A 23783-nucleotide genomic window follows, 5' to 3' on the forward strand; every position below is an offset into this window, starting at 1 on the left:
CTTTTGGACCTCAGTGCTGCATTTGACACTGTCGACCACTCAATACTTTTGGACAGGTTGGAAAACTGGGTGGGGATCTCAGGCACAGTTTTAAGCTGGTTCAAGTCATATCTACAAGATAGGAACTATTTTGTTTCCATTGGTAACTTTGTATCAGAACCAACCAACGTAACGTGTGGAGTCCCCCAAGGTTCAATCTTGGGGCCGACTTTATTTAACATCTATATGCTCCCACTAGGACAAATCATGCAAAATAATAACATTGACCATCATTGCTATGCCGATGACACCCAAATCTATGTAGCGCTATCACCAAATGACTATCGCCCCATAGATCTTCTGTGCCAGTGCATTGAGCAAGTCAAACACTGGATGTGCCAAAATTTCCTACAACTAAATGAAGATAAAACTGAGATAATTGTTTTTGGTGCTAAAAAAGAAAGGTTTAAAGTCATCCAACACCTTCAATCACTGTCCCTGAAAACCTCAAATAAAGCCAGAAATCTTGGGGTTATTTTAGATTCTGATTTACATTTCGACAGTCACATCAAATCAGTAACAAAATCGGCCTACTATCACCTCAAAAATGTAAAAAGACTTAGAGGGCTCATGTCAGCTCAAGACTTAGAAAAACTTGTACATGCCTTTATTACCAGTAGGCTAGACTATTGTAATGGTCTCCTTGCAGGTCTTCCCAAAAAAACTGTCAGGCAGCTACAGCTTGTTCAGAACGCTGCTGCTAGAGTTCTAACAAAGACCAAAAAATGTGAGCACATTACACCAATTCTTAAATCCTTACATTGGCTCCCTGTACATCAGAGAATAGATTTCAAAATCCTCCTGCTCACATATAAATCACTACATGGTCTAGGGCCCAAGTATATCACTGATATGCTCCCACTATATACGCCCTCTAGATCACTAAGATCTTCTGAGACCAATCTGTTAGCGGTTCCAAGAGTAAACTCAAATCAAGGGAGATCATCATTCAGTCACTATGCAACACATAGCTGGAATAAACTTCCTGAAGATGTCAGACTCTCCCCAACTCTCACTACTTTTAAAACTAGACTGAAGACTTTTATGTTCACCTTAGCTTTCAGCTAAATCTTTTAATCTTTTAACTTTTAACGTCTGCACTGTTTTTATTTTTATTGTCTGCATTTTAATTTTGCTTTTATTTTCTTTCATTTCACTTTGTTGTCTGTGAAGCACTTTGAGTCTGCCTTGTGTATGAAAAGCGCTATACAAATAAAGTTGCCTTGCCTTGCCTTGCCTACATTTTAACGCAAAAAAGGGTAAAGTTCCGGACTTGTTCTCAATTTCTTTCTGCAGTTTTTATTATTTTTGTCCATTTCCCAGCGATAAATGCATTAGTCTAATGACAAAAATCTGATTTATATCCACATGTTTTTTTTGCTAGCTTGTGCTTTTATTGACTAGTTTTACGTTAAAACTACTCATGACAAGTTCAAGAAATTGTGTAAAGCCAGAGAAAAAACCCAACAAAAATCAGATTTATATCCAAAAGTTGTTGTTGGTGTGGACATAGTTTTTTTTTTTGTTAGATTGTGCTTTTTGTTACTAGTTTTATGCTAAAACTACTCATGACATGTTCAAGAAATTGTGTAAAGCCCGAGAAAAAGTAAAGTTTTCGTAAAGTTCCGGACTTTTTCTCAATTTCTTTCGGCAGTTTTTATTATTTTTGTCCCTCCCCCAGCGATAAATGCATTAGTCTAATTACAAAAATCTGATTTATATCCAAATGTTTTTTTTGCTAGCTTGTGCGTTTATTTACTAGTTTTACGTTAAAACTACTCATGACATGTTCAAGAAATTGTGTAAAGCCCGAGAAAAAGTAAAGTTTTCGTAAAGTTCCGGACTTTTTCTCAATTTCTTTCGGCAGTTTTTATTATTTTTGTCCCTCTCCCAGCAATAAATGCATTAGTCTAATTACAAAAATCTGATTTATATCCAAATGTTTTTTTTGCTAGCTTGTGCGTTTATTTACTAGTTTTATGTTAAAACTACTCATGACATGTTCAAGAAATTGTGTAAAGCCCGAGAAAAAGTAAAGTTTTCGTAAAGTTCCGGACTTTTTCTCAATTTCTTTCGGCAGTTTTTATTATTTTTGTCCCTCTCCCAGCGATAAATGCATTAGTCTAATTACAAAAATCTGATTTATATCCAAATGTTTTTTTTGCTAGCTTGTGCGTTTATTTACTAGTTTTACGTTAAAACTACTCATGACATGTTCAAGAAATTGTGTAAAGCCCGAGAAAAAGTAAAGTTTTCGTAAAGTTCCGGACTTTTTCTCAATTTCTTTCGGCAGTTTTTATTATTTTTGTCCCTCTCCCAGCGATAAATGCATTAGTCTAATTACAAAAATCTGATTTGTATCCAAATGTTTTTTTTGCTAGCTTGTGCGTTTATTTACTAGTTTTACATTAAAACTACTCATGACATGTTCAAGAAATTGTGTAAAGCCCGAGAAAAAGTAAAGTTTTCGTAAAGTTCTGGACTTTTTCTCAATTTCTTTCGGCAGTTTTCATTATTTTTGTCCCTCTCCCAGCGATAAATGCATTAGTCTAATGACAAAAATCAGATTTATATCCAACATTTTTTTTTCTAGCTTGTGCTTTTATTTACTAGTTTTACGTTAAAATTACTGTTCAAGAAATTGTGTAAAGCCTTAGAAAAAAACCCTTACTACATTATAACGCAAAAAGGGTAAAGTTCTGGACTTGTTCTCAATTTCTTTCGGCGGTTTTAATATTTTTGTCCATTTCCCAGCGATAAATGCATTATTCTAATGACAAAAATCAGATTTATATCCAAAAGTTGTTGTTGGTGTGGACATACTGTTGCTTAAGTTTTTTTTTTAGCTTGTGCTTTTTGTTACTAGTTTTACATTAAAACTACTCATGACATGTTCAAGAAATTGTGTAAAGCCAGAGGAAAAAAACCCTACTACATTATAGCATAAAAAGGGTAAAGTTCCTGCCTTTTTCTCAATTTCTTTCGGCGGTTTTTATTATTTTTGTCCATTTCCCAGCGATAAATGCATTATTGAAATGACAAAAATCTGATTTATATCCAAATGTTGTTGTTGGTGTGGACATATCGTTGCCTAAGTTCTTGTGCTTTTTGTTACTAGTTTTACGTTAAAACTACTCATGGCATGTTCAAGAAATTGTGTAAAACCCAAGAAAAAAAACCCTACTACATTTTAACGCAAAAAAGGGTAAAGTTCCGGACTTGTTCTCAATTTCTTTCTGCAGTTTTTATTATTTTTGTCCATTTCCCAGCGATAAATGCATTAGTCTAATGACAAAAATCAGATCTATATCCAAATGTTTTTTTTTGCTAGCTTGTGCTTTTATTGACTAGTTTTACGTTAAAACTACTCAGGACAAGTTCAAGAAATTGTGTAAAGCCAGAGAAAAAACCCAACAAAAATCAGATTTATATCCAAAAGTTGTTGTTGGTGTGGACATAGTTTTTGTTGTTGTTAGATTGTGCTTTTTGTTACTAGTTTTATGTTAAAACTACTCATGACATGTTAAAGAAATTGTGTAAAGCCCGAGAAAAAGTAAAGTTTTCGTAAAGTTCCGGACTTTTTCTCAATTTCTTTCGGCAGTTTTTATTATTTTTGTCCCTCTCCCAGCGATAAATGCATTAGTCTAATGACAAAAATCAGATTTATATCCAAATGTTTTTTTTGCTAGCTTGTGCGTTTATTTACTAGTTTTACGTTAAAACTACTCATGCCATGTTCAAGAAATTGTGTAAAGCCCGAGAAAAAGTAAAGTTTTCGTAAAGTTCCGGACTTTTTCTCAATTTCTTTCGGCAGTTTTCATTATTTTTGTCCCTCCCCCAGCGATAAATGCATTAGTCTAATTACAAAAATCTGATTTATATCCAAATGTTTTTTTTTGCTAGCTTGTGCTTTTATTGACTAGTTTTACGTTAAAACTACTCATGACAAGTTCAAGAAATTGTGTAAAGCCCGAGAAAAAGTAAAGTTTTCGCAAAGTTCCGGACTTTTTCTCAATTTCTTTCGGCAGTTTTTATTATTTTTGTCCCTCTCCCAGCGATAAATGCATTAGTCTAATTACAAAAATCTGATTTATATCCAAATGTTTTTTTTGCTAGCTTGTGCGTTTATTTACTAGTTTTACGTTAAAACTACTCATGACATGTTCAAGAAATTGTGTAAAGCCAGAGAAAAAAAAACCCCTATAATATAACGCAAAAAGGGTAAAGTTCCACACTTAATCTCAATTTCTTCGGCAGTTTTTACTATTTTTGTCCATTTCCCAGCGATAAATGCAGTGTTCAAATGACAAAAATCTGATTTATATCCAAAAGTTGTTGTTGGTGTGGACATACTTTAGTTTAAGTTTTTTTTGAATGAATGGGTACTCGATTGCTATTGTTCTGGAGGTAGTATATTTATAATTTGTATATTTACACATTGTTTACACTTTGGTTTGAATCCAGATAACGACAGATTAAATTCATGTGGGTTTTTTTGCCCTACAAGAGAATATGCAGGAGGTGGGAATCAATGATGATGTCCAATTTACTGCCTTGGCAGAGGTCTACACTCTTTATGTCATTTGTGACTCATCTCCTTTGGTTATTTCTTAAACCGGGTGTGTCCTCGCTCCTTTGTCTGGTGCTGTGCAGGAAACTGTGCTGTTGCTTTGATTTCCCTATCGGCCTCCTCATCGGTCCCGCGAACGTCTTCATTATCATATCTGACCGCGGGCGGATGACGCGTCAGTCACTGCGAGCCGCAGATAACGGGCCGGTGGGTGGGTTAAACGGGCCATCGATTGAATCTAGAACCAGTCGATACCAGAGTGGCGTTAACGAAGGGGTTAATGGTGGAGGGGTGTGCGGTTGGGGGACGCATGGGATCAACGCAGGTGCTCCGATCAAGGCCACTTGACGAACACGCCCGAGTGATGGAAGCGGGTAATACGGAGAGCCGGCAGATGGGTCCAATTCATCACCGGCGAGTGTCGACGTTGATGATCCCGAGGCTTCAGGGAGGGTCACACAGGGACACCATGATAAAGAGTCATGGATTTTGGTGAAAAAAACACGGCACATGGACTCATTTTGGGATTTTCATCAGCAGACAGAGATGGTCCAAGGCGGCCGGATGACTCATTTGTGATTGCGCACAACACGGACCAGTCGATCATTGCCCTGCCAGAGCTCACACGGAGAAGGCGGCCATTGTCGAGCAGCAGCTTTACGGAGCCTCCAGTGTCTTGTTTGAAGCCAACATAAAACACGTTCGTTAACGCCTCGATTTGATTAACCACCGGTCTGACATAGTTGCCGTTGTATGTGGTCTAAAGAAGCCAAAAAAAAAAAAAAGAACAGCTGCCGGGTTGTGTATTAGTGCAGAGTAGGGCCGGGCCAATAAAGCGACATCAACTTATATTGCGACACACGAGTAATAAATATCTCTAAAAAATGTGTTCGATAAAACGTTCAATATATATACATATATATGGTAACACTTTGGTATGGGAAACATATTCACCATTAATTAGTTGCTTATTAAAGTAATAAATACTTAATTTAGAGTTGTTTGGACACTAGGGGAACATATACGGGTTAGGGTTAGGGTTAGGGTTACTAATAAGCAATAATTCTGAGGTTATTGAGGGAAGACTCTTAGTTAAAGGCCTACTGAAACCCACTACTACCGACCACGCAGTCTGATAGTTTATATATCAATGATGAAATCTTAACATTATAACACATGCCAATACGGCCGGGTTAACTTATAAAGTGACATTTTAAATTTGCCGCTAAACTTCCGGTTCGAAACGCCTCAGAGGATGACGTATGCGCGTGACGTAGCCCGGGGAACACGGGTATGCCTTCCACATTGAAGCCAATACGAAAAAGCTCTGTTTTCATTTCATAATTCCACAGTATTCTGGACATCTGTGTTCGTGAATCTGTTGCAATCATGTTCATTGCATTATGGAGAAGGAAGCTGAGCAAGCAAAGAAGAAAGTTGTCGGTGCGAAATGGACGTATTTTTCGAACGTAGTCAGCAACAACAGTACACAGCCGGCGCTTCTTTGTTTACATTCCCGAAAGATGCAGTCAAGATGGAAGAACTCGGATAACAGAGACTCTAACCAGGAGGACTTTTGACTTCGATACACAGACGCCTGTAGAGAACTGGGACAAAACAGACTCTTACCAGGATTACTTTGATTTGGATGACAAAGACGCAGACGTGCTACTGTGAGTATGCAGCTTTGGCTTCTAAACATTTGATCGCTTGACCGTATGTGCGCAACTTTTTTTTGCGTATGTACGTAACTTTTTTTAAATATATAAGCTTTATGAACCTTGGGTTAGGTGAACGGTCTTTTGGGCTGAGTGATTGTGTGTGTTGATCAGGTGTTTGAATTGTATTGGCGTGTTCTATGGAGCTAGGAGCTAGCAGAGGAGCTAGGAGCTAGCATAACAAACACGCAGGTGTTTTTATGCAGGATTAATTTGTGGCATATTAAATATAAGCCTGGTTGTGTTGTGGCTAATAGAGTATATATATGTCTTGTGTTTATTTACTGTTGTAGTCATTCCCAGCTGAATATCAGGTCACCCCCGGCTCTCACAGCATCTTCCCTATCTGAATAGCTTCAACTCCCCACTAGTCCTTCACTTGCACTTTACTCATCCACAAATCTTTCATCCTCGCTCAAATTAATGGGGAAATTGTCGCTTTCTCGGTCCGAATCTCTCTCACTTCATGCGGCCATCATTGTAAACAATAGGGAACTTTGCGTATATGTTCAACTGACTACGTCACGCTACTTCCGGTAGGGGCAAGCCTTTTTTTTATCAGATACCAAAAGTTGCAATCTTTATCGTCGTTGTTCTATACTAAATCCTTTCAGCAAAAATATGGCAATATCGCGAAATGATCAAGTATGACACATAGAATAGATCTGCTATCCCCGTTTAAATAAAAAAAATTCATTTCAGTAGGCCTTTAATGGCTTACTGGTTGTATAATAAGGCCATGCAGAATAAGGCATGAATAAGTATTTAATAATGACAAATTTAGAGCCAATATGTTACTAAGTTATAAATAAATAAATAAATGATAAATGGGTTATACTTGTATAGCGCTTTTCTACCTTCAAGGTACTCAAAGCGCTTTGACAGTATTTCCACATTCACCCATTCACACACACATTCACACACTGATGGCGGGAGCTGCCATGCAAGGCGCTAACCAGCAGCCATCAGGAGCAAGGGTGAAGTGTCTTACCCAAGGACACAACGGACATGACTAGGATGGTAGAAGGTGGGGATTGAACCCGAGTAACCAGCAACCCTCCGATTGCTGGCACGGCCACTCTACCAACTTCGCCACGCACGTTAATAAGCAACTAATTAATGGTGAATATGTGTTCCCCATACTAAAGTGTTGCTGTATATATTTCATCCCTACAAGCCTGTTTCACAGGTTTCCCTGCTCTTCACGGAATTATATTTACAAAATCAGTGTGTTTGTTGTGTTGTGTTGGGTGTTTGAGAGTGAGGGGATTTTGTAAACCTAGTCCCCTGAAGAGCAGGGAAACCTGCGAAACAGGCTTGTAGAGATGAAAAAGCCTCTGTGTTTTTTCCTGACCTAACGAATATATATAAATAAAAATAAATATATAATAAATATATATATATATATATATATATATATATATATATATATATATATATATATATATATATATATATATATATATATATATATATATATATATATATATATATATATATATATATATATATATATATATATTAGGGCTGCAATAACTAATCGATTAAATCGATTAAAATCGATTATAAAAATAGTTGGCGATTAATTTAGTCATCGATTCGTTGGATCTATGCTATGCGCATGCGCTGAAGCTATGTTTTTTAATTTATTTGTTAATTTTATTTTTTTTAACCTTTATTTATAAACTGCAACATTTACAAACAGCTGAGAAACAATAATCAAAATAATAGGGGTGTAACGGTACGTGTATTTGTATCGAACCGTTTCGGTACGGGGGTTTCGGTTCGGTGCGTAGGTGTACCAAACGAGTTTCCACACGGACATATTAAGTAGCGTACTGCAGGTTGTGTAAACAATACTCAAAATGCCGGACATTCGAGGCATTTAAGAAACTCCGCCCTGACAGCTCCGCAAAAGAGGACATGTCCGGTGGAAAAAAGGACGTATGGTCAGTCTATCGTAGCCCGTTAGCTGCTAGCATGCTAGCAAAAGAGGACATGTTCGGTTTCCCTGCTCTTCACGGAAATATATTTACAAAATCAGTGTGTTTGTTGTGTTGCGTTGTGTGTTTGAGTGTGAGGGGATTTTGTAAACATAATCCCCTGAAGAGCAGGGAAACCTGCGAAACAGGCTTGTAGGGATGAAATAGCCTCTGTGTTTTTTCCTGACCTAACATAAATAAAAAAATAAAAACAACAAAATATATATATATATATATATATATATATATATATATATATATATATATATATATATATATATATATATATATATATATATATATATATATATATATATATATATATATATATTTTGTTGTTTTTATTTTTTTTAAATGTATTTATTTTTTATTTTTGGGTCGGAGGAAATCTTAACCTAGCAAAACAGGAAGGGATCGCTGAGCAATGGGACAGACACGCTAACAGCCAATCACGTAACAGTATCAGTTTGGTTGCTCCATCTTGTTGATTCTCGACATGGAGTGAGGAGGGAAATGAAAGATGTGCTGCAGAGGGCGATGAAATTGTCGATAAAACAGGAAAAGTCACCTTTACAGTTTTTTAGGATTTTTTTCAAACAGATGGTAGTCCTCTTTTCTTTTCAACCCCTGGCCGTTCCCTATTCGAATGTACGGAAACAGCAGGTAGGGACACAAGTGCAGGACTGTCTGAATAAAAATAAATAGCAGCATAAAACAAATGTGTTACTTAAAAAATATAATTTTGTACAATAATATTTAAACAATAATTACTGCAAAACGTAAAATCATTTCCATACCTAAATAAGAATAACAGACCAAATTAAATGTTACACAGGCCACGTAACTTCTTGCCGGTAAACTTGCAAGAAATTGTTCGTGTCCGGTTTCTCTATGTTTACATGTTCACACTTTGCACTGTTTTGTTTGCATTTCAAACATTTTCCTTATTTTCGCACCTCAATTTAAAGAGGTTATGATTGAGTGTTTATTGTGGTTTTCCACGGTTGTGTTGCCATTTGCTTTCCTTTCTGCCTTGATATTTGAGGACATTATAATCAGAGAAAGTTTACGTTTGAAATAAAAATGTTAATATTTCTTTCTCCTGGTCCATATTTTCCATAGGTCATAAAAAATATCAATAATCATCAATATAAAACACCTATATCGTGATACAGTTTTCAGCCCTAGTGCAGAGTAAAAAAAACATTACTGTAGATTTGATCCATATTGCCGCTGCCGACGTCCTCTAAATACACATTTAAATCTATCTAATAGCTCTTTGTTTTGCTTAATCTGTTCTCTCGCCATGGTTTAGCTATAATTACAGCATTTACATAAATGGATGCCTTTGTGGCATATTTTCATAAATTTTCCTGTGTGGCCTTCCACTGTATTTGCATTTGCATATTGGCATTGTCTTTGCAATAGCAATTCTTGGTATCTTTGATATGTACAAAATAAACCACATAGTGTTAGAGTAAAATGAGCAAACTACATAAATAACATACTGTAATTCGATTTTGATATCATTTTTTTATCTTGATGGATTAAAAATGAACACCAATGAGTTGACTGATGAACATTATCACGTCATTTATTCAGAAAATAGAAATAACAACAAATAAAGATAGAATATTATTAACCGCAACATGTAAGTGTAAAAAAAACCCAACAACAGGATAAAGTTAAAGTGCCAATTATTATCACACACACACTAGGTGTGGCGAAATTATTCTCTGCATTTGACCCATCACTCTTGATCACCCACTGGGAGGTGAGGGGAGCAGTGAGCAGCAGCGGTGGCCACGCCCAGGGAATCATTTTTGTTGATTCAACCCCCAATTCCAACCCTTGATGCTGAGTGCCAAAACTGCAAAAAGTCAGTGTTCAAAAACAAGAAAAAACAAACAAAAATTAGGGGTATTTTATTTGAACTAAGCAAAATTATCTGCCAATAAAACAAGAAAATTTGGCTTGTCAAGACTTTCCAAAACAAGTAAAATGAGCTAACCTCAATGAACCCCAAAATACCTTAAAATAAGTATATTCTCAGTAATAACAAGTGCACTTTTCTTGGTAGAAAAAAAAAGAGACCTTTTTGCTCAATATGTTGAAAAATATTCTTAAATTAAGTAAATGCTAGTGCCATTATCTTGACATAATGATATGCGCTCGGCATTACATTTCTTGAAACCAGCAAACTTATACTAAAAACTAAATTATTGTTCTTAATGGAAAGGCAACAAGGCAACCGCTTGTTACTCTCGGGGTCTCCTAGCCGCTCAGGCAAATCATATTGTCTAAAAATGAATTTTTCCATCGACAACATGACATCATCGCGACAAGTGCGTGCTCTTTCAGTCAATTAGTGCGCATATATACAGCCCGGCCCCAGGCCAAACATTTTTTAATTGTAATTTTGAAGAATTTATCTGAATGTGCATGAAACTTTTCTGTTCAAAATTGTTAGAAATATCACATGTTATATGTTTAAATATTAACTGTCAGTTTACTGTACTGTGCCAACTGTACTACTATATGAATACGCATTTTCTATTGTTTCATTGAAAATTATTACTTTAAAAAAGCAGTTTTATACTTGTGAGTGTTGATGACACAGCTTTGCATCAGTTGATATTCTAGTTTCAAGCATGTTTTACTCAATATAGGTCATCAAATCTCAGCAACAAGCTGTAATATCTTACTGAGATCATTTAGGACCAAAACCCTTAAAACAAGTAAAACACTCCCAGTGTTTCCCATAAACTGCCAAGATACCTGTGGCGGTGGGGGCGTGGCTATGGGCGTGGTCACCATGACATCATCGAGTAATTTGCATAATTTACTACAATGATATGATTTTCTCTAAAATGGCTCAAAAAATGTATACTTACTAATTAATAATAACAGTTTTGTTTTAAACGTCCATCCATCCATCCATCCATCCATTTTACAATATAATTACAACACTTTATGTACATATTTATATACAGATTTGAACAAAAAGTTATTCACTGAAATATATTTATTAATTGTGGTTCTTACAAAAAATATATCTTATAAAATATAAAAGCTAAAATGTCTCTTAAAACTCTGCCCCTTTAATTAGTGCATACTAAATAATTTAACTTTAGCCTACTACTACAACCATATTATTTACCAGCAACATAAAGTGAAACAGAGGCAGAGGTGTCCTGCCACAGTCAGTAACAAATAAACAGAAAACAGTAGTGGCCAAATACAAATAAGGCAACAAGAGAAGTATCCTACACTTCTCTTTTGTAAAGTAAATCTGAACAGCCTATATGGGCATCTACATCAACTATATGATTTGCCTAAAAAGCTGGACAGGACAAAAAAACAAAAAAAACAAAAAAATTTTTTATTATTATTATTATTATTTTTTTTAATTTAAAAAAAAAAAAAAAAATTGTGGCGGACGTAATTCTTTCGTGGCGGGCCGCCACAAATAAATGAATGTGTGGGAAACACTGACTCTTACATAAAATCTGTTTAGTGAGAAGAATTATCTTATCAGACAGAAATTAAGCAAATATCACCCTTATTTGAGATATTTAATCTTACTTAGATTTCAGTTTTTGCAGTGAAGCAGGGAGGTAATGGGTCCCATTTTTATAGTCTTTGGTATGACTCAGCCTTGTCCAGGGTGTACCCCGCCTTCCGCCCGAATGCAGCTGAGATAGGCTCCGGCACCCCCCGCCACCCCGAATGGGACAAGCGGTAGAAAATGGATGAAAGGATGGATATATTCAGAATGTGCTTGTTCTATTTCGAAACAAAGAAAACAATCTGAAGTTGTCTTTATTTTTATGGTTAACATGTCGGGATTTTACCAGTCCGACCCACTTGGGAGTAGGGATGATACTCGAAACCGGTTTTCCCGGTTGTTTGATAAGAAAAGAACCGAGTCCTCGGACTCAAATCCGTTTTTGAGAACCGGTACCCGTTATCGAGACCACTATAGTAAAGGAAAAGAGTTGATTCTTTATTCGAATCCCATCCCGAACAGAAATGCTCCGTGGGACATCACAAGAAATTACGTAACGTAGCTCAGTCATTAGGCGCAGATAGGGAAAGCAGGGAAACAATGGACGGGAAAAAGCGCTCCAAGGTGTAATAAAGTTCAAAACAAAAGCTATAATCCATCGAATAACTTTACTGAGAGATTTGAGCAGGGTAAAACACATGACGAACACTTTTACGACCAACCGGAAACATAGCAACCAGGCTAGCAACGCACCTCCTTTACGGCAGCTGTCGCAACGTTCTTAAAACAACCGCAGCACATACATATATATACAACATATCTCCCGTTTTTAAATTTTGTTGTTCTTTCCTTGTAAACAAAACAAAATCACACTGTAGATGTGTTGTCTGTCTAATTATAAATAATGCAGACGAGGCGTGTTGGCTGAGTTCTTGACGTTTACTTTCACAGCGTGGCAACATGAAACACTTTTCGGGGCTACCGCGCATGCTCGTAACTCCCGTTGCATGCTGGGTAGTGTAGTTGTTATATTCTCTAGCTCATAACATTTTTCCCCCTATAAAGAAATAATGTTAACTCAATAAAGTGTATTTCTTTTGTTAGCTTTGACTTTTAATTTTTTAGCATTGTAACCACATTTGCAAAGAACTTTTCTCTTCATAGAATTTTCTTTCAATAAAGAAATAAAGTGCAAAAATGTCAAAGCATCATAACAAACAGTTATGTCAAATAGCAGCAGAAGTGCACTTTTTGGAGAGCTGTATTATTTTCAGTTTTGTGCCCAAGGGACTGATTTTATTTAACACTATATTATTATTTATACACCTATAGTGATCACAGAGACATGTTGTTTTTGTGTTACTGTATATATTTGTTTCTCTGAAAAATCCCACTTAATATACTTTGGGTAACAACAGTCAATATTTATTTATTTTATTTTATTTTTTTAGGTGGGTAACAGTCAATATTTATTTATTTATTAGATTTTTTATTTATTTATTATATAATAAAAGTGAGCTTTTGTTAAACCAAATATTGTGTGTTTTTTTCCATATACAACAACCTATCTGGACTCGATAAGAGAATCGATAAGGAATCGGTTCGATAAGAGGATTCGATAATAGGCTCAAACTCGATAATTCCTTATCAAACATCATCCCTATCAAGGAGTAGATTTTTCTCCGTGTGCCCCCCGCCCATTTAAAATGACTTTGACACCTCCGGACTACAGGCTTTGTGAAGAAAATCAGCAAATTGCTAGCCGAGCAAATGCGTCAGGATAAATGAGTCAAAAAGCCTAAATAAAATCAGCTGTCCCAACTCCATTTAATCAGCCCTGCTGGTGCGTCCGCTTCCGAGGGATGCCGTTTAAGCTGAAATTAATCAGCTTTAACGGGAAATTGCTTGACCTTTTCCGGCCCTGTTTCGCCAACGTATGTGCCTGTCGCCATTTGTGGCTATAGTGTAACAAATGCTCGCGATTAGTTGACTGGCCTAATGATCTATTTCAGATGCGTAGCGCTTTCTAACGACGAGGAATGGCGTCTGACGGAAGAGCACGTTCAGTACATTTGGTAATAGAATCACAATGAGGGGTGGCGGTGTCTATCAGGGTTCACAGGTGCGGATCTGCTGGTTTATACAAGACGAAAAGGGGACTGCTTGGGCTTTTGGAAGGATCTCAGTGGCTTACCTTTTTGTATCTGGGAACAGGGAGCTGTTTGCACATATAAAACGGCAACACAAAGGCGTGGTGGAAGCATGCAAAAGAAGAAAAAAGGAGGGAAAAGAAACAAGAGACAGGACAATGTCAAAGTTAATAAGATGGAAAATAAAACAATTAGGGACATAAGAGAATTAAACAACATAGGATGTTTACATTTTCCCCCCCATATTGAAACCCTTGAGTCAGCAGTCCAAGTGGCTTTCTCACTTTGTCACTGTCAGATGGCCACTTGTCGACCTTTTAGGCTGCGGTCGCCACGGTTACGCCTTCTCGACATGTCCCCTGTTTGTGTCACGGCTGGTTACACCCTTTATGTTTGTTAGTGTTCTCCGGTGTTTTGTGTTAGTTCCTGTCCTGTGCTTTTATTTTGGCGGCTTTTCCGGTTTTGTTGCTGTTTTCCCCTGGCTGCTTCACTTTTGTTCCGAAGCATTTCCCCTCACCTGTTTTCTGTTTGCAATCAACACTATTTTGATCCTTTTTCTACCTTCGTGGTCGGGACATTGTTATCGATTCTCTATTCTCTGGTAACCATAGATGATCCTTTTGATGCTAAGCGTAAGTACACTACTTTGTGGACGCCATCTGCTCAACATCTCCTGTAAGTGTTTTGCATTTTGTTTTGTTTTCGTCATAGCCTGTCGAGTCAAAGCTCTTCCCCGTTGCTCTCGCTTTTTGTTCATTACATCAATAAATAATATTTGTTTACTGCACGCTCCTACCTCTTTCGTCTGCATCCTTAAATCACAACAACCTCCTGCGTCCTCCACGACGCACCGTTTATCACCGTTTGACAGTTTGTCACTCAGCAACATTCTCCGTTCCTATTGGTAGTAATGTAAGGGTCACTGTGGAGGGAGATGTGGCCAGCGCTGCCTGCAGGAGCAAAGGTCACCGCCTCTGTCCATGGTGCTGAGGACAGAGCACCATCAGACGGGGGCGTGGCTGTGCTGATGGCGAGACACAGCTGGCAGGTGATTAGATTTCAGAGGTGGTACGTGTTAATCTAATCATCTGTTGTGTTTAACAGTAAGCGGAGGGGGGGGAGGATACGGACGTGACTGAAAAGTCAAGTTCTACTAGGAGAGAAAACTTTTGTTGACAACATTATCGTTAAAAACCTTGTTAAACCTGCACGCTTGGCTCCGGTGCCGTGTCTGACAGTGGGAGAGCTAGGAAGCGACTTCCACAGTCACAATTTGGTATGTGCTTCTGTCACAAGGTCACGGTTTGCTATTTTACTAAATAACTGTGAAACATAAGACTGCTTAGCTTTTGTCATGTTGTGATTTATTTTGTGTTAATACTTTTTTTTTTAATTTGAATGTATATGCAGATGCCATTCTCCATTTTACACCACAAAGCAAATCTACCTTCGGGTACAAATCAGGGTCACCTTGAACTTTATGATTTTTAGAATGAAACTTAAAATATTGCAAACTGCTTGAAGGTAACTATCCAATAACTACTATTTTCGAATTTAAAAAATACAACAAAAAAAGACGACATATCGTCCTAAGAGCCTCTGTAGTAGATGTTTGTTTTTTGGCTATTTCTTTATTCAGAGTAGCATTGTGAAAACGGCCTAAAACCTTTAAGCTTTAATTTTCTTAGAAAACATAGTTGTAAAAACTAGTGAAATTTAACAGTAACTACTTAAACAGTCTGAATTATTTCATTTTTAGAAAATGTAATAATTTTCAGACACTTTGCCCCCAGTCACCATAAACCTGCAGCTCAAAAACATGCATTGTCTATCTACTCATTCATATCTATGGCTTCTGGCAATATTATTGCCAGAATCTCCTGATTTTATTAATCGACTTGCTAATTTCCTCGTTTGTCGGTTACTCTCTGCTGTAACGCAATTTCAGACTTATGTTGAAGTGTGGAAAGCATTTATTATTTTCTGGGGTTTACATTGAAGCTACCTTAGCACCACGACTAGCATATAGATTGTACTCTCCTCCTCCCTCCTCCTTGTTTGTCCTCGCTAATTCAGCATTTTAGAACCATGTATATTCCTTTATTTAACGTATATCTTATAAAACATAAATAATCAGGATTTGGTCATTTGACCATCGATGCAGAATCATCTACGTTCCAATCGTGATGCATCAAAAAATCGATCGTTTTTCCAACCTCTGCAAATGTCCACATTGTTTAGAATATTTTCTTGTTAAGTAGTTGCAAAAAGTAGTGAAATTCAACAATAACAGTTTGAAAAAACAGAATTATTATTTTATTTTTAGAAAATTCTAATTCCGCGTGAATAGTTCCAGCTCGTGCTAACGCGCTGCTTTCGTCTATTCCACTTGTGTTTGTCCGTTCATGTATTTCAAAACGGGAAAGGCCAAGTATTCCCGAACAAATGTTACAACAACCGCCTTTCCTTTGGCACTATCGCTCACCATTAGGGTGACAATATCGCAGTTCTGTGTGGGAAATCGAGACGCCTCGATACCATAATGAAAAATCCTAATACAAAAATGTATTTTATTACCGTATTTTCCACACTATAAGGCGCACTTAAAATCCTTCTTTTTCTTCAAAAGTCGACAGTGCGCCTTATAACCCGGTGCGCCTAATGTACGGAATAATTCTGATTTTGCTTACCGACCTCGAAGCTATTTTATTTGGTACATGCTGTAATGATAAGTGTGACCAGTAGATGGCAGTCACACATAAGAGATACATGTAGACTGCACTATGATGGCAATATGACTCAAATAAACCACACCAACATTTTATATGTTCCATTGAAAATATAGAACATTACACACTGGGCTCAAAAATCTAATAAAATGTTTTAGTACGACTTTGGTAAGCTATGAAGCCGCACCGCTTGGTGGATTGTTGGCGCATTAAACATACAACTATTATTATGGTGGTATCTGGCGTTTTGTTTCGCAATATTATGCAAAACCAACTTTTCTTACCTTCTGGTTCCTGCTGATGTGTATTTGGGATCTGCATAAGTCCTGTGCGCGTCTGCCTTTGTAGTCCGTAGTCGATAAGCTTCTTCTTTTACTCTTATCTTCTTGTTATGGGACATTCATCCTCCGCTGTTGCCATTTCTAATATAAAGTAGCGTAAAGTTCTTACTTATATCTGTCAGTAAACTCGCCATGAAAGCGCTAAAACATACCGGTGTAGTGAGTTTACATTATTCACCCAAGGAACTTTAGTTATTAGAGAAGCGACTGTCAGAAAAACGGCTTGAAGATGGTCTGTAAAACATAATCTATGCAACATTTTGACCGAAGAACCACCATTACATGTTATGTAGACCACAAAGAAGTGTTTTCCATTAAAAAAAAAAAAAAAGACTCCTTTAATGCGCCCTATAATGGTTGCGCCTTATATATGAAAAAAGTTTGAAAATAGACCATTCATCGGCAGTGCGCCTTATAATCCGGTGCGCCCTAAATACGGTACATTACACTGTGGTTGTCAAGGTTATGCTCTCTTAACTGTCCCTTGGCAACATTCTGTGTTACTCCTAGTAGTAAGTTTTTTTATCACAGTCAAAATAAATGCATAAAAAACAACTGTAAGAAACCCACATGGGCAAGGATGTGGAAACCTGAGGTGTGTGTTCTCTTTTACATGTTAGCGTGGGTGTGCTGGGAAACAAAAGGACAAACTGCAGGAAAAAGAGCCGGATGAGAAGACGGCAGCGGCGTGTTAAGGTAGGTTGTCGTGTAGGCGGGGATGAATTAACAGGTCTTAGACCTTCGTGTCTGATTCATGAGCAAGCGGATGTTTTTTTTGGGTTTTTTTCCCTCCCATGGGTCCATAAATAAAAACACAACAGAAATAAACCTGTGCGTGTAATGTAAAGTGTGTTACTGCAAATCCCAAAAGTGAGTACAGCCCTCACGCTTCAGCAAGTCTTACGATAGAATAAGATAGAAATCTTGCATTATTAGAGATGCCTTTCACAATTGAACCAATACGGTACCAATTTGTGGTACCTGAGAATTGATATATCAGCACCCAAAAGTATTAATTTTATTGGTTATCTTGTGTGGTTATGTGATAATAAATCTTAATTTGTTCATTGATAAGATCAGTTGATAATATCTGTGCTGTCCAGTTGGTGTATTTTTTTCTTTCTTAAATTTCTCAGCCTTCTTTGCAAGTGCCACTTTGTTTTTCTAAAGTCCTACAAAGTTGAGTTGTTGAGTTGAGTTGAGTTTGAGTTTATTTCGAACATGCAAGCATACAACATGATACATCACAATTTCCAGTTTCTCTTTTCAACATGTTCGAAAAGGAGTAGGAAGAAGCAGAGCTTATTTAATCCTACCCCTTTTCTTTACATAACAGTTGCTAAAACTTTTTGTTCACTTCCTGTTCACAATTTATGTGTTCATACTGTAAGTGTTGTACTTATTACACCCCAGCTGTTTGATTGTAATGTGCATCTTAGTTGTAGTTTTTGTTACCACTTTTGGAGGTGTGGAAATTGCCATGTAAAATTGCTAATGCTAATAATGTAGATGTCATAAGCAATGTAAATTAGCAGCGAGCAAGCTCATTTTTAAAAGTGGCACCTTACTTTTGAGCCCCTTTCTATCGGGCTGTGTGGCTGGGCCTCAAGTATGTTGAAAAACCTCACTTCCTGAAGACCTCAGGAGCAGTGCTGGCTATTGAGTTGATATTGCGGGCTTTTAGTTCGGTTGCTAGCACTCTCGTCTCTCATGCTGGCGACCCAAGTTCAAATCCCTGGTAGGGTTGTAAGTAGGGATGTCCGATAATGGCTTTTTGCCGATATCCGATATTCCGATATTGTCCAACTCTTTAATTACCGATACCGATATCAACCGATACCGATATCAACCGATATATGCAGTCTTGGAATTAACACATTATTATGCCTAATTTGGACAACCAGGTATGGTGAAGATAACGTACTTTTTTAAAAAATTAGTAAAATAACATAAATTAATTAAAAACATTTTGTTGAATAAAAAATAAAGTACAACAATATAAAAACAGTTACATAGAAACTAGTAATGAATGAAAATTAGTAAAATTAACTGTTAAAGGTTAGTACTATTAGTGGACCAGCAGCACGCACAATCATGTGTGCTTACGGACTGTATCCCTTGCAGACTGTATTGATATATATTGATATATAATGTAGGAACCAGAATATTAATAACAGAAAGAAACAACCCTTTTGTGTGAATGAGTGTAAATGGGGGAGGGAGGTTTTTTGAGTTGGTGCACTAATTGTAAGTGTATCTTGTGTTTTTTATGTTGATTTAATAAAAAAAAAAACGATACCGATAATAGAAAAACCGATACCGATAATTTCCGATATTACATTTTAACGCATATATCGGCCGATAATATCGGCAGGCCGACATTATCGGACATCTCTAGTTGTAAGGTATACCGATACTAATAAAATACCGCTACGCATACTTGCCAACCTTGAGACCTCCGATTTCGGGTGGGGGGCGTTGTCGGGGGTGGGGTGGGGAGCGTGGTTAAGAGGGGAGGAGTATATTTATAGCTAGAATTTACCAAGTCAAGTATTTCATATATATATATATATATATATATATATATATATATATATATATATATATATATATATATATATATATATATATATATATATATATATATATATATATATATATATATATATATATATATATATATATCTACATCCTGAAAATATGTGTGTGTTTAGATAATTGATACTTCAAACTTGCATAAATAAATCTTAAGAAATATAACATAACTTGGCTTCTGAGAGCTTCAAAAGGTAATGAATAAAATTCTAAAGTTGTTGATAAACAAGCAATTATTTTAATAATTAAATATGATCATTTTAAATGAGTTATTATGATCATTTAAAATTAATTATTTCAAATGTGTTTATTTTAATGTATAATTATATGGCTGGATGTAATGAGTCAGAAAAAATACAAATAAAAATACAATTAATTTTGATGTGTGTAGCAAAATATAGTAAACATTTATTTAGTTTTGTTTTGTTTTAATTAATATATATATTTATTTTTAGGTACGATGAACATAATAATACAATTTATCTCTAGTCTGGATGATTTAGTTCTTGTTACCCTGTTGTCCTCCCGTCTCTTCCCCGAGGATGGCTCCATGAGCTGGGCAAACGCCTGGAGATGCCCTACGTCAACAACACGGTCGGCGGCCCGTCGGTGCGCAGCTCGTACATCGCCGCCCTCTACTTCACCCTCAGCAGCCTGACCAGCGTCGGTTTTGGCAACGTGTGCGCCAACACGGACGCCGAGAAGATCTTCTCCATCTGCACCATGCTCATCGGCGGTATGCCGGACGCCTCGTATGGAATAACGTGATTGGGCAGGCACGCTGTTTATATCGTGGGAAAGTGGACGTGAAAAAAGGCTGTCCTCACTCAGGTCCGCATGAAGCTGGAGGGGGCGTGGCCTCCAGCTCCGGCTGAAAACCGGGAGATTTTCGGGATAATATTTGTCCCGGGAGGTTTTCGGGAGAGGCGCTGAATTTGGGGAGTCTCCCGGAAAATTCGGGAGGGTTGGCAAGTGTGCCGCTACGTAAGATGTAGCATGTATTACTATTTTTTGTTAAACTTTACCTCCGTTACTGTATGTAAAAACCTGCACTGCAACAACGTAATTTCCCCATTGTGGAATAAATAAAAGTCTATCCTATCCTACTAATTAAAAACGGTGCTATAATGCTTGCCACAATGGCGCCGTCATCACGTCATGATATTGCTTGTAAAACGAGCAAGCGGCACGTGTTAGGCAACACATACGCACGGTGTACTGACAAGCAGACAAACTGTGGCGACATAAGAGGGAGAATGGACGTATTTTGGCCTAAAAACAAACTATAAAGTTGAAGCTTTTCACACTGAAGCTCTGAAAGCTGTGTTTTAAAAATGGCTTTGCTAGTGGCTAACATTCATCCACAGTCGGCAGTGTTTTTAGCTACTTTAAAATCATCAAACGTCGCCTCTATGGTGACAAATAAAGTACATTTCTTACAAGTATCATCCCTGCAGGACGAGGAATAGCTAAACATGCTTCACTACACACCGTAGCTCACCCGCGTCACAATGTAAACAAACGCCAATGGTAGATCTACACCTGACATCCAGAAGTACAATAGCGTATCTAATCGATACTACTATGATTACGTCAATATTTTTTGGCATCACAACATCTTCTTTTGTTTTTTTTAAATCAATATTATGTTTACAAACTCAGGAAATATGTCCCTGGACACATGAGGACTTTGAATATGACCAAAGTATGATCCTGTAATGACTTGGTATCGGATTGATACCCAAATTTGTGGTATCATCCAAAACTAATGTAAAGTATCAAACAACAGAAAAATTAGTGATTATTACATTTTAACAGAAGTGTAATAATAATACAGATAATAGCAGTAAATTAACAAGTAGATTAATAATTCATTTTCTACCACTTGTCCTTAATAATGTTGACAAAATAATAGAATGATAAATGACACAATATGTTACTGCATATGTCAGCAGACTAAATTAGGAGCCTTTGTTTGTTTACTTACTACTAAAAGACAAGTTGTCTTGTATGTTCACTATTTTATTTAAGGACAAACTTGCAATAAGAAACATTTGTTTAATGTACCGTAAGATTTTTTTGTTAAAATAAAACCAGTAATGCAATTTTTTTGGTCCCCTTTATTTAGAAAAGTACCGAAAAGAATCTAAATAATTTTGGTACCGGTACCAAAATATTGGTATCGGGACAAGACTAATGTATAGTAAACGCCACGAAAAGCTACGTGGCACCGTTGTTTAGTAGAGATGGGGAACGCTGCTACAAGCTGGAACTGATTAATGCACTTGGGGCAATGACCAAAATAAACCTGGGTACGAACCGTTACTGTTTCAATAATGTAAGAGTGTAAAGAAGCCTTGTGGGCCTGACGCTTGAGTCATCAAGGTACAATTCCCCCCCCCCCCTTTTTTGTAGGTTGGAAACACACGCACAAAAGACAGGCTGGATGTGGAAATAACATCATTTGTCTTCGAATGAAAAGGTGGAGGAAAGGCAGGGGTGGTAATTGCTTTAGTCAGGCCGAGTAATGGAGGTAACATTTAGTGTTGACTGCTTGACGGAGGCGGGTGACGGTGGGTCTTTGTAAAAACGGAAAAAAAAGACTGATGTCTGGTGAAGACTTAAGACCTGGTCAAGAAACAACAAAGTTAAGTGAGACAGATTCAGTTCATGGTCCATGTCGTTATTCCAGAAAGAAGAGCCTTGTCTGGATGGAGCGAGATGGTGGCCAAAAAACGGTCAGTCCGGAAAACGTTGGTCATAAATCAAGAGGCCTATAGTGCCACCTTGGCTCCGCTCAAGCTATCCCGGAACGACACACAGGAGATAGGAAATATGACCACTGAAATGGAAGTCGGAACCACACTACCGCGTCATCACCACTACCTACCCGGGCGGAAGAAACCTCCTGAAGTGGATTTACTACATCAACATTGGAAGGCTGCAAAAAGACAATCTGGTCAAGCTCTCGTCTTACACTGGTGGTCCACGTAATGTAATAAATACACATTTATCAACCAGAGATTTGCTGAACTTGAGTTGAAATTGTATTTTTCTTTGCTGAAATATTTAACTCCCCGCAATGGCAATGCCAAATATTTTTGAGGTGATGTAAAAAGTTTGAGAATCATTGTACCAAAGCAATACTATTCTGTCATGTCTTTTGATCATGTTTTTGTTTGGCCATGTGCTGTTTGGTTTTTGGACACTTAGTTCCTGCTTTTTCACTCCCTTGTTTTGTTTCCATGGTTACCCATTAGTTTCACCTGTTGCTCATTTGGACTCACACACCTGTCACCAATCATGTCACTGTTATTTAAGCCTGTCTTTTTCTGTTGGTCGGCTGGCGACATTCTGTCATGACATGGACTTTGGCGGCGCAAATTACCGCGTAGATTGCTTTCCCGAGATGCAAAACAACTGGACCGGACAGGGCGTGAAGGTAGATACATCATTTATTTTAACATTAACAAAAGGTGAAAACAAAAGGCGCGCACAAGGCGGAGAACAAACTTAGCTATGAAAACAAAAAACTAGCACAAAGGCAAGACTATGGACATAAAAACGAAAATACTTACCTGTTGATACTCTTATTTCATGCCATGCCATAAGTTCTATGCTCTTTCCATGCTTGACCAAGTAAGTTTTGTTTATTCGTATTACAGTAAGTGTTTTCGTTTTATGTCCATAGTCTTGCCTTTGTGCTAGTTTTTGTTTTCATAGCTAAGTTTGTTCTCCGCCTTGTGCGCGCCTTTTGTTTTCACCTTTTTTTAGTGTTAAAATAAATTATGTACAGTATCTACCTTCACGCCATGTCCGGTCCAGTTGTTTTGCATCTCGGGAAAGCAATCCGCGCAGTAATTTGCGCCGCCAAAGTCCATGTCGTGACAGATTCCAAAAACCAAACAGCACATGGCCAAACAAAAACATGATCAAAAGACATGACACTATTCCAGTTTTAAGATTAGGTAGCTCACGCATCTGGAGACGTGTCAGGGTCTCGGGGAAGACCCAGGATACGTTAGATCAGTGTTTTTCAACCACTGTGCCTAGTGTGCCGCGAGATACAGTCTGGTGTGCCGTGAGAGATGATCTAGTTTCACCTAAATAAGTGTCGAGACTACAGATTTCAAACACAAGTTAGCGTTAAT

At 37.3% G+C, this 23783-nt stretch overlaps 1 protein-coding gene across 1 annotated transcript in view; it reads right to left on the reverse strand.

Moving 5' to 3' along the window:
- LOC133649993 (double C2-like domain-containing protein beta) overlaps positions 1-23783 on the reverse strand; it is a 78139-nt gene that overhangs the window by 43002 nt on the left and 11354 nt on the right. Inside the window, exon 3 of the mRNA XM_062046708.1 lies at positions 14012-14035. Within this exon, the coding sequence (XP_061902692.1) occupies positions 14012-14035 (24 nt within the window). The remainder of the gene's footprint in view (positions 1-14011; positions 14036-23783) is intronic.

This window comes from Entelurus aequoreus, linkage group LG05, assembly GCF_033978785.1.
Source record: "Entelurus aequoreus isolate RoL-2023_Sb linkage group LG05, RoL_Eaeq_v1.1, whole genome shotgun sequence".
Classification (NCBI taxonomy): Eukaryota; Metazoa; Chordata; class Actinopteri; order Syngnathiformes; family Syngnathidae; genus Entelurus; species Entelurus aequoreus.